This window comes from Bactrocera oleae, chromosome 5, assembly GCF_042242935.1.
Source record: "Bactrocera oleae isolate idBacOlea1 chromosome 5, idBacOlea1, whole genome shotgun sequence".
NCBI classification, from domain to species: domain Eukaryota; kingdom Metazoa; phylum Arthropoda; class Insecta; order Diptera; family Tephritidae; genus Bactrocera; species Bactrocera oleae.
In genome coordinates, this window is record NC_091539.1 from 25,346,886 (window position 1) to 25,359,471 (window position 12,586).

The 12,586-nt window shown below is 33.4% G+C and overlaps 1 protein-coding gene and 1 long non-coding RNA gene across 3 annotated transcripts in view; one reads left to right on the forward strand and one right to left on the reverse strand.

The window, feature by feature from the left end:
- The window catches only part of dtn (transmembrane protein 132C dtn), a 102,093-nt gene that overhangs the window by 18,386 nt on the left and 71,121 nt on the right, over window positions 1–12,586 (reverse strand). For both annotated transcript variants that reach the window (XM_036370866.2, XM_036370863.2), the window contains exons 4-5: window positions 10,674–11,194; window positions 1,480–1,696 (exon numbers count right to left, since the gene is read on the reverse strand). In XM_036370866.2, coding sequence (XP_036226759.2) covers window positions 1,480–1,696; window positions 10,674–11,194 — 738 coding nt within the window. The remainder of the gene's footprint in view (window positions 1–1,479; window positions 1,697–10,673; window positions 11,195–12,586) is intronic.
- LOC138857424 (uncharacterized) lies at window positions 8,584–9,208 on the forward strand. Its single transcript, XR_011396498.1, has 3 exons — window positions 8,584–8,614; window positions 8,753–8,934; window positions 8,995–9,208. It is a non-coding gene; the product is annotated as an uncharacterized lncRNA (long non-coding RNA).

Here is a 12,586-nt window from a genome sequence, read left to right on the forward strand (position 1 = left end):
TTCCTTTAATAGAACAAGTAAGCAAGGAATAAGTTCGGGCGCAACAGAACATAGTTGTGCAACTTGCATGGATCAAAACCGGCTAAATACCTTCAGGTGTTGGCAAAACTTTATATTGAAAAATGTAGCGAACAAGAAATCAATTTTAAACATTGTTCAGGTATACTTGAGAACCTATATTCAAGAAATTTTATAAACATGTGGATTAAAGTTAGCCGAATGTTTCAAAATCCTGAATATCCGTTATATGAGGGCTAATGCAAGTTTTCGTCCGATTTTATTTAGACACAAAGATACACTGCTATTAGAAAAATACGCTCTCTTAATTTCATTAAAATAACTTCCACATTGACCGATATATGTGGTATAGTCACATGGAAGTTCGAAAATCTTTATAATTGGGGCTAAGGGAAGTATTGACCTGATTCAGCCTATTTTTGACACAGGGGTATAATCCTTTTCCTCGAATTTCAATTATATATCTCACAGTTTGACTCATATTTTCGGCAAAATGTCGGCCGTATGCACTGGAGTTCACATATTCCGTGTATGGGGGTTTGAAGAGTTATGGCCCGATTTTTATCCGGATATATTCATTGGTGCTTGATTTGTGTATTGGAAAGTTAAAGAATCATGTGGAATTTAAAATTTTGCTATATGGGAAGTAGGCGTAGTCCGATTGTGCCTATTTTCACAATGTAATATGGGATTGTCAGGATAATGTTATCTACCGAAATCGGTCGAGTAGGTCCGGAGATATGTGATTTCACCTAAATGCGGGCGGTGCCCCGCCCATCGGTGCTCCTATACCATAAAGCCCTCATGTAACATCCTGGGTAAAAAATTTTATGTCTCGACGCATTTAGTTATTGATTTATCGCGCTTTGACCAGTTTTTAACAAAGCCGTTATATGGGGAGACGGCGGGGTTATAATCTGATTTCATCCATTTGCACACTGTCGGTAGGATTTCTTATAGGAATTGTCCTAAGCGAGTTTAGTTATTGTAGCTTTAGTGGTTTAGAAGATATGAACATTAAACATAAAAGAGGGCAGGGCCAGGCCCTTTTTTTTAATTTTTAGCACACAGGTGGCCTTTGCTACTGCAATTTTCCATACCAAATTACAACTTTATATCTTAATTTAGAGCTTAGATATAGCTTTGATAAGTTTTCTACTTATGGCGTTTTGTGGGGGTGGAATGTGGTCCGATTACGGCCATCTACAATACCAAACTTCTTATGGTGCCAAGGAAGATGTTAGTCAAGATATCTTTATTTTTACTCAAGTTATCGCTTGCACGGACGGATATACAAATAGTCAATTGGATTTCAGCTCGTTTCATAATCCTTATCATATACATGGTATAACCCTATTTCTAACTCGACTACAAACCCCTGTTAAATAAACAAAACTGTTACACATGTTGCAAAAGCATAAAAATATCAGTAATTTCGTAAATACAGACAAATTTAATTACCTTAGCCATTGGTAATACGGCTTGTATATCATCCTTGTTGATTTCTAATTTGGTTGTTAACCTTTTTTTGGATTCATCAGCTGTGCTAGTCGAAATTTGGTTTTTCGATTTGTCGAGTTTATATACATATGAAACATACCAGACTATTTTTCCACCATCCAATACATCTAATACTGCGTCACCAAGTTCCAGTAGCCAAGAGAATACTTCAACGGAACTGCAAATATTACAAAAGTGTGGTAAGTATGTATCTAATAGGAAATACCTTTGACGACACAATACGTACTCCTAAAATACTAATCGATTTTTTAAATTTATATTCAACATATACCATATATATAATACATTATAAAATGAAATAAAAACAAAATACTAAATTTAATCTTACCAAACAAGCCACCACATGGAATATAAATGCAGCTCTTTCTATTCTTTAATATTAATACAGTTTGCATTTACAGAAATTTCTGCTTTATAAAGGAACGAAGCGCAGTTGATTATTTGCAATATGCGTTAACGCAAACTACATGAGAACTATGTGAATATCGGGGTTCCCAATAGGCATGATATGATTTCTAAATGTCGTTTCGGTCATTTTTAATATGTCATGATCTTTAATTTTTTTTTTATTGTCATTTCTGTCGATTCTGGTGCGAAGAAATTCCACACATTATTCATGAACCACCATTGAATTCACTTAAATTTACTGTTAATGGAGAGCGGTATAGATCGATGGTAACGAGCTTTTTATGGCCGCAATCGGAAGCAGTTGATCTTGACAACATCTGGTTTCAACAAGACGGAGCTACCCGCCACACAACACTTGCAACTACCAAATTATTGCGGCAAAAGTTTGGAGATTCGATAATTTCAAGAAGTTTTGACATTGAATGGCTTCAAGAAGTTGTGATTTAACACCACTAGACTTCTTGCAGGGTTATTTGAAGTAATTGATATTTAGCAATAAATCAGAAATAAGTCGTGGAGCCAATTTGAATGATGTTATATTCGTAACTTAATTGTATCGATTGTACTTCACATAAAAAAAACACTTGAATTTTCTTAACAAATGGTGTGTGTTTTTTTAAGAAAAATCATATCACTCTTATTGGAAAACCCTATATAATGTTGTCAATTAATATATATGTACATATTAAGTTTCAACTGAAAATTTTGTGGTGTATAAATTAAACATTTGGACCAGGTTAAATTATTTAAAAAAAAACAAAAAAACAAAATCAATGTAGAATAAAACCCATTGGAAACGAAGGATCAAATACCAAAAATTAAAGGAAAAAGAAAAAAAAACCCTAATATTCAATAAAAATTGCTGACGTCAAAATAACAGATTTTTTTTTTAAAGTTGTTTGTTGAAATCTCTATTTTCTGATGGTAGAAAAATATATACAAAATATATGGTAAAATGTTTCATAAAATGCAAAAAAAAAGCATTAAAAAGCTGAAAAACGATTCAAAACTGCTTTTTTATTTCATCTGCCTATTATTTCGAAGTAGCAGCTCTAAAACAAAACAGGCTTTAATTGTTGATTGGGGTCCTTTTTTTGCATTCTTTGAGAAAACTTACTATAGCAATGTATATACCATCAGACAGTAGAGATTTCAAAAAATATAAAGCCTAATAACCATTTAAAAAATTATATATAGGCTTAACTCACAACTACATGTTGTGTTGGTTGAATAACCTAGTGAACCGTACATGTAATCCTAACAAAATGTGTGCTGAATCGATTAAATCGGGCTTTGAAGCGATAAGAGCAATATTTCAGACTTTATTTAGGCTTAAAAACATTTAATAAATTAAAACAATAAAAAATTTAAATTTTTTGAAAGTAACATATCAGCCAAATCTTGACGTTGATGATTTGGATACCAAAATTGAACAGCATAAGAAATCAATGAGGAGCTAGATGAAGACGACAAAGATACATTAAAAAATGCTCCTGCACCTACCTTCTGAAACTTATTTTACATCTAAAATTGTACGAAAAGAAACAAACCATTGAATATTCATATTCGTACTAATAACGTGACCTAATATGTAAAAAAGGAACTAGAGCGAGAGACACTGAAGATGTGGCGTCTATTATAATACGGAACCAATCTAAAAGCCAGGGATGTAACAGCGTCAAGTCCTTTGAAGAAAAAGAATGCAAAACAATCACTATAAAAGAGTTCGATCCATTATTGCCAATTCTTTTGTATGCTGGGTTGTCTATGCACTCATGCACCAATTTTAAAGTACGGCGTTCGTTACGTTGAGAATATTTCTATGAGATGTTTGCCCAATGATACTACTACCAGATGGGTTATAGTATTGATTTGCATCGCTAATCCTAAAAAGTTATTTCGTATATATTATATTACAGTTCACGTAAAATAATTATAAGATTACATTTATATTATAATTAACTTGACTAAGAGGAGTTTGGCCGTTGAATTGTAAGGTGAGTAGATGAATTGGTGATCAAGTCCTTTGAGGCTCTATTGATTGTTGCTATGGGCATGTTAGAAACTCGCGAAAAGATAATAACACCTTTTGGAAGATTTTGATATTGTAGAGGGGGTAGAGGCAATTTTTATTGGTGCGTTTAAATATTATGTGAAAGGAATACTAAGGTAGCTTTGAACTTGGTTGAAGCTATTTTTACTTCTAGGATTCTATAAGCTTGGGGCAGGTTTCGCCTGAGTAATTGCAGAGCGTTGAATAAGATAATAGAGAGGCACTTGGCGGGCTATTATGACACCTTGAACTTTTTTTCAGAAATTAATATTCTGAGCTTACTCCATAATTTGCAAGGAAAGATGCATGCGATTTATTGCCATTTTATATGAGTACTAGGGATCAGATCATATTTTCCATTAAACTATTAGCTCTACAGGACGATCTACAACTCAATCTCATTTGAGTTGAAATTATGCGATTCTGTATTCATGATAACAACTCACCTCTTATAAAATTTTTAATAAGATTGTTGTGGTATTTTAACTCTTTCTCGGTATTACAGCTTACAGCAAAACTTTACAATATGCAAATAAATTCAACATTCGTTATTAGACTGAAAATTTAATCGATTACGATCATATTTGGTAACTTATAAACTTATACTATAGATCACAGACTCAGTTTGCAAGATTAAAATCTCACTGCTGTGGGAACTATGCTAAAAGAAATATTCAGACTTAATTTTAATATAAAAGGTAATCATAATATTAGGGTTGTGTAAGCTAGACCATGTTTTAAACTAATTTTTATGCTCTTGCAACATCGCTACAGAGTATAATAGTTTTGTTTGTTGGTTGGTTTAATAAATTGTTTGTATCATCAAAACAAAAAATAAACGAGTTAGATATAGAGTTATATATACTTGTACATTAATAATTAGGATGATGAGACGAGTTGAAATGAGTGCAAGCTGTAACTTGAGTAAAAATTTAGATATCTTGATGAAACTTGGTACACACCTTTATACTATTAGAAGTTTGGTATTGTAGATGGCCGTAATCGTACCACAACCACGCCCACAAAATGCCATAAATAACAAACCAATAAAATGGTATAACTAAGCACTAAATTTGGATATAAACCTGTAATTTAGTACAGGTTTATTGCATTAGGGAGGGGCATCGGGCTATATGACCCAAATTTGCACATATTACATAGTTTTTACTCTTTCTTCGACAATGTGAAAATGGATAAAATCGGATGATAACCCCGCCCACTCTTCATATAAGGGTTTTGTTAAAAACTACTAAAATTGCGATAAATCATTAATTCAATTTTATATCCGAGATGGTACAAGGGGGCTTTATAGGAGCCGATGTCAAATTTGGACGATGGACGTGGCACCGCCCACATTTAGGTGAAATTACAAATCTCCGGAACTACTTGACTAATTTCAACCAATTTCGGTACATAACATTATCATGACAATCCTATGTCACAGTGCGACCACGCCTACTTTCATTACAGCACAATTTAAATTTAATTTTTTTTCCTTATACTTTCCAGTATACAAATCAAGCACCACAAGATATATCGGAACAAAACTTTGTACAAATAGTGCCTTTTAGGCATACCATCTCATGTCTAAAAATTGTCAAAATCGGACTATAATTGTTCAAGCCCCCAGTTACCGAATATGGGGACTCCAGTGCCTGGTGGTAACTTTTTACCGGAAATAACGGTAAATATGTGAGATACATTGTTGCAGTTCGGAGAAAGTCTCTTTCGGATAATTCTGATAAGTAAAAAATGAATGGATCGGGTCAATACTTCCCTTAGCTTCCATATACCTTATCGATATATTTTCTGAACTTCCGGTTTACATTATATACCATATATCAGTCAATATGTGAGATATCTTAGCAAAATTAACTCTCAAGTAAACTCAGCAATGTCAAAATTAATTTAATCAGCCCATTCCTTTCTCTGACCTCATAATAGCGTATTTAATAATTTCCGACTTTCCACCTGACAAAATGTGTGATACTTTAATAAAATTAACTGAACAAATTTTCTTTAAAATTGTATGGGAATATAAATAAAATTTGACTTTAGTACAAACTTCATATCCCTAATATAATGAATTGCGATCCTCTGGCTGACGCTTTCACATGAACTCATTATATTAAATTTAGCTTCGTCATTTGAGTTTATATCGCATATATCTCATTTGAACATGATTTTAATATAATTTTAGCTGACGCGAAGTAAAATAAAGTAATAAAACTATGTGAGTTTGAGACCTGAAATATAACTTTATAAAATACCAAACTTTATTGTAATCCATTTACGATTTCGTCAAATAATGAATGTCGAATTGTTTCGCAACATTTTTATAGCTTTTGCAGTTTATAAGATACGTATGTACATTAAACCTTTAGAGAGCGGGGCCACGCTCACTTTTCTAACATTTTTAAACCCCAGACGCCCCTTCCTTCTTTAACAATTTTCGATTAACATTGTGTGGGTGTGACAATAATCCGAATTTGCCCATCTCCAATACCAATTTGATATACATAACTCTATATCTACATATCTCGATTAGTTTTGGGTGTGGCCTAAAAACCGTTACTAGTGATCACATTCAATATTTCAAAATTGTATTCCTTCAAATGCACAATTTTCACACAAAACACCTAACAGAATTTTCTCTTGAAGTTGAAAAATTGTACTTTGAAATAACGGCGTAGTATTTCCGGGAACATCAAAATCATAAAAAGATATTACAAGGAGAGCTTGAAATTGCTTACCTCTCTTTTCAACATAATGTGATATCAGAAGAATTTATTATAGAAGAGCCCGAAATTTAGGGTGCATTCGAGATGGCAATCACCACAGCAGTGTTGTCAAAATATCACGTTCTGCGTGAATTTTTGGCAACACTTGCACCAGCATCACGTTCTACTAGTAATTTTTGAAAGCATTTTTTGCAAATAATCGGCAACACTAAATTTTTGTCTGCACATCAGCAGAGTATCAGCAAATATGCAACACAGTAGCTGTACTGCGGCAATTATTACATAGCTCTAACGCACCCTTATTACTACCTTGATTGGGAATCAACAAAAAGTAGCAAAAGTTCCAATATTCTATCTATCTTTAAAACTGAACCACAGAAGCAAAAGAAGAAAAAGAGAACACGAATGAAGGCCCACAATTTGGAGAAATTTGAGAAACTGGTGTTTAAGTTGAAGCGCTTGAAGATGAGGACGAAGCTGAAGTAATCGAACACCTTTTGAATGACGAAGATGAAGCATATGAGGAGAAAGAGGAAATTCAAAAACCGATTTTGCACAAACCAACACAATCGCCGAAAAAGCACGATGATGGTTTAGCTAATCAAAATCCAAATAGCACTGAAAAGAAGATTATGTGGACGATGGCGAGCCGCCAACAAATACGGCACGCCAGCTGCAAAAATGTAGAATTATGTTAATGAAAACCAATGTCTCGTCTGTACCAGCAATGAAGATCTAATCAGCCCTTCCAAAGTTATCAATAAACAATCAGTAGCTGATAAATCCAAAGGATTTTATGCCACTTGCTTTGGAGTTGAAAACAGAGAGTGAAGATACTGAGCTTGAATTGAGAAATAAACTTTAACACAGTAAATATAAAGTACGATGTCCGGCAGCTTATGTTGTAAATGCAAAACTGGACTTTGATCCTACTGATGAAGGACAAATGACGATGTTAAGTCTTCGGCGATGGTGGTATAACAGCAAAAAAATGACTCGGATGATTCTGGTACTACAACTAAAAGGAAACGTTCTCAACGTAGTGTTTTTGGTAGACGAGGTAGACGCAAATCAACGGCCGCAGCAACACCGGGAGCAAAAGTAAAGAGAAGAAAAATCAAGATTATAAGCAAAAGATAGACAGTGACAGTCATCTGACTAGACATATGACAGTCACAGCTAAAAAAATTTTGTCAGCGCGCTGAAAAAAGTTTCTAACATTTTCTTAAGAGCCTTGTGCAAAAACTGATGTAAACAAGCATACGTGTGTGAGTTTGCATCTCTCTTTAACACAGGGGTATTCGGAATTGATTCACTATATATCTATACTGCTCACTCTCATGTCTTTTTCTGAGTCATTGCTGACCATAAGTGCATCATATCTGAAAATTGTTAGTTATGACTGAAACGGTATCATAGCTGCAATTGAATGACTGAAAATCTATCACTAATGAAAAGTTCTTTTGCGCAGTAGATAATATAATTTTATTTCTTTTATAAATTTTAAACTTTTAGGCAAAATTATTTATAATAATACATAAATATAAAAAGGATTGGAAAAAAAATATAATTAAAAAATAAAATATGAAAAGAAATTTTCATTTGATTCACTTGAAATTAACTAAATATATAGTTTTATTTGAAACTTATTTAACTTACGCATGTATGTATATCATATTTGAAAACTCCTCTCTTTCATAAAAATGTATATTTTTAACACCAAGCCCAAACGAAGCGTGCAACACTTTTCGTTTGTGGCAAGAAGAACACTAAAAATTGTTGTTGAGCAATATGATTCGAAGATGTTTCTGTTTAACAATAACAGTGACGGTCAGTTGATAAGTAACTGTCCGTCAGTACTGACATAATAAAAGTGAGTGTATTGGTGAACCCATCAGCACCGTACAAGAAACTGCTGATGGGTTCACCAATACACTCACATTTATTATGTCAGTACTGACTTCCAAATGAACAGTAAAATGACTGTCAATATTTACGATTTTTCCAAAAGCAAATTCTGTATACGTCGAAAGGAGACACATACATTTGCATAGGAGTTTCGAGAAGTTGTGAAATACGTATGTAGCTGTTATTTCGTGTGATAAACCAAAGGTGTTGTGTGCTTCTGTGCAATAACAATTTTTGTTGTAATAAAAATGAATAAATACCGAAGGAGTTTCAAATATAATATACGTAAGTTATTATTAAGTTTACAATGAAATTATATTTTTAGTTAATTTTAATTTTTTTTAGGCATTTTTAATTTCCGAAATATTCATGAGCTGGAGAAATACGTACAGCAGAGCTTTTGAGAGGAGCAAGCATGGAATTATGTGAAAATTCCTTTTCATAATTTATTATTTAATTATATTTTTGTTACACTTTTTTTTTGTATTTATGTATATTATTATAACAAATTTGATTTAAAGTTTTGAATTTATTAAAGAAATGCAAATTATATTATCTACTGCGCAAAATAGTTTTTCACTTGTGATAGATTTACAGTCATAACAGACAATTTTCAGCTATGATGGATTTATGGTCAGCAATGACTCAGAAAAAGACGTGAGAGTGAGCAGTATATATATATAGTGAATGAAGTGATAGAAACTTTGTTCTGCGCGCTGCAAAATTTTTTTCAGTTATGACTGTCATATTACCGGTCGGATGACTGTCACTGTTCTTGTAGGGTACATACATAAACACACATATGCCATTTACATGCAATACGCATGCGATAATAATGAAACAAAAATGCACATAGAATTATAAACAAACATATGTATATGGAGCATGTTTATTATAGGAATTGTAAATTAAGTAGGTTTACTCAAAAACATATTAAGACATAAATTTGTACACTTGAAAAGAAACTCATATCACATAACATAGATAACATACAAATACACATAGGTACACATGCATTGAGTTATACACTTGAAAACAACACTATATTGCATGACAATATACAATACACGAGGTGTATTTAAAGAAAACCGTGAATTTTGATTTTTCGCGGACTGTGTACATTCGATTATCGATATTTTGGTTTTTGATAATCAGACACATATGTTTATCATGTTTTTGCATTAGGAACCCATTTCGATTAGTAGTTTGTTTTTGACAACAGAAACGGTTAGTCAGGTTTTTATGTGCTCCCCACATTCTGACTTTTGAAAAAAAATTGTGCGTTAAAAATAGTACAAAGTGTTCTATTGAAAAGTTGACTGTGGCATTCGGAGAGTCCACTTTGTCTCAAAAAAGTTTTTATATGTGGTACACGCGCTTTACAGAAGGCCGAGGAGATGTTGATGACGATGCGCATCCTGGAGGTGCGACCACGTCAACAAACGAAGAAAACATCGAAACAGTGTAAAAAATTGTTCTTGAAAATCGTTAATTTTTCTTAAATGTTTTGGGCATGAAACGTGTGGCGTAAAGCAATGTCTCATTAGTATCCCTCAGGAGTTGTTGAACGACGTCAACAACGATCCGGGTTTGCTCAAACGGCTCAATTTGGCTCCCTGCGTTTGGCCACATTTGATTGAGATCAAGTCAGAATCGAAGAAAAAGATGATGGCCATACCGAAAAGCGCATTTCAGAAGTGGTTTGAGGATTGGAAAAAGTGTTGGCTCAAGTGTAATATACCCGAGGGGGATTACTTTGAAGGGGACAATCAAAATTCACCTTTTCTTTTGAACACAGCTCGTACACACAAACGTACATACATATATATAAATACATTTAGGTAAGTAGATAAGTTAGATTTAATAAAAACTGTATATACGAATATGAAAAACCATAATAAAATCAGAATGAAATTATTTTCATTCAATGCAAGTTTTTACTTTCCCACACCAGTGGTAAGATTTTAAAGCAACCACATTGAGTTTAAGCAAATGCACATAATTTAAAATATAAATTTTATCACCTTGTTTCGATACTTGTATTTTTCATGTCATTGATGATTTCTGCAGATACTTCAGATTCTTTTCTGTATGCAGTGACTCGAGCAGTGGTGTGCTTGGGATTTTCCTTTTCAATTGATATGCTCCACAAGTCGGTAGATATTGTAGCACCCAAAATTTTTATACCCGCTTTTACGCGCGCTTTTATAGTGAATGCGGATACTGCAAAATCTTGCCTTTGATGAAAAACTACTGGAACATAAATTTTTGACATTGGATACAAAGCATTTTGCGGTAAAAGAAACATCAGTTGTTCATCAATACGAATTTCTTTAAATTGCACCGAAGCAGCAACAAGAGGAATATGAGCAAATGTTGTCAACGGTTGGATTTGGACTTTAGGCTCGCATTGTTCATAGTTGCGTGACGAAGGTTCAAATACGCTGTAGGAAGCTTGCATCACTCTGTGCGGCAGTTTGTGTGAAGTACCGCTCCTTCCTACGACTAATGGATATCCTGGCCACCATATTGAAGGAATGATTACCTAAAATTGTACACAATTAATTGAAAATTCAATAACAGTTTAAAGGGTGTGAAAGAAGGTAAACATTTTTATATAAAAATATAATGGAAATGTTGCAGCCAGAAAACATAAAATATTATCGGATTTTAAATTGAAAAACTGTAAGCCAGGCCTTTGCAGAATATAAAATATATTATTGTTTTAAGTAATGACACTTGTTCAACAAGATAACAATTTTGTCAAATAGCTAAAAAAAAACAACAAGAAAAAACCTTAACTTCGCTCACCCCTCACAGGTGCATTTTTGATAGCATTGGTATAAAAAAATACTTATTCTGATTTCGATCGGTCAATTTGGATGGCAGCTATAAGCTATAGTGATCCGATCTGAGCAATATGTTCGGGAATTGTAGCATTGTCTTAGATAATAATCTCTGCCAATTTCTCTAAGATACGCCGTCAAATGAAAAAGTTTTCCATACAAGAACTTGATTCCGATCGTTCAGTTTATATCATAGCTAGATGCTATAGTGGTGCGATATCAGCGGTTCCGACAAATGTGCCGCTTCTTGGTAAGAAAGGGACGTGTGCACACAGACACACTGACCTAATTCGATCACAGCGCTACTTCATTGAATAAAAACCCATTTTGTTTGAACAAATTTTTAAAAATTCTTGGTTTAAGATTTTATTCATATATAGCTTTATTTAAAAGTGCAGGAGGTTATGCACATTAACTTCGTTTCGACAAGTTATACCCCTTTTACCATTTACAACTCGACTCAGTTGAATTGGCGTTAAAACAACTTACTAATTACAACTTAAAGTTGCAGTTTTATTGATGTTGCCAACTCAAAAAAGTAAAAATTTCACAGTAAATAAATAGCTAATAGGTTTGAAATAAGAAAATATTTTGTTTTTTATCTCTCCGATTTTCTCCTGGAGAAAGTTATCAAAATAATCGATGGAAGTGATTCTACTAGTACATTTCCGCGCGCAATTGGTTGTATCAACATATCCTGTTGGTATCATTTCCCACAGTACCTTAGTTTTATTTATACTGCTACTAAATTGTGATTTGCATCGTCCATTTTCGGGATTTTTCACCACGTGTTCAACAAGCTTTTCTAACTATTGGTTTTGATATGTGAACGAAACTCTTCAATCCTTTCCATTTTCTAATAATATTTTTTTCGAAATTAACTGCGCGAATGTTTAACTGTTAGGTAACAGTTGTCGGCTTTGATTCGACAACCACACCAGCCCAGTGTTGTAAACGGTAAAAAGGTTGAAGCCCGTTAATGCTTCTACTGCAACTTTTTTGACGGATTGAGTTTGAATTGAAAAGGACACTAATGTTGTAGTCCGCCAATCATATACATATGAGAGGGGAGTCTATATTATGTTCAACAA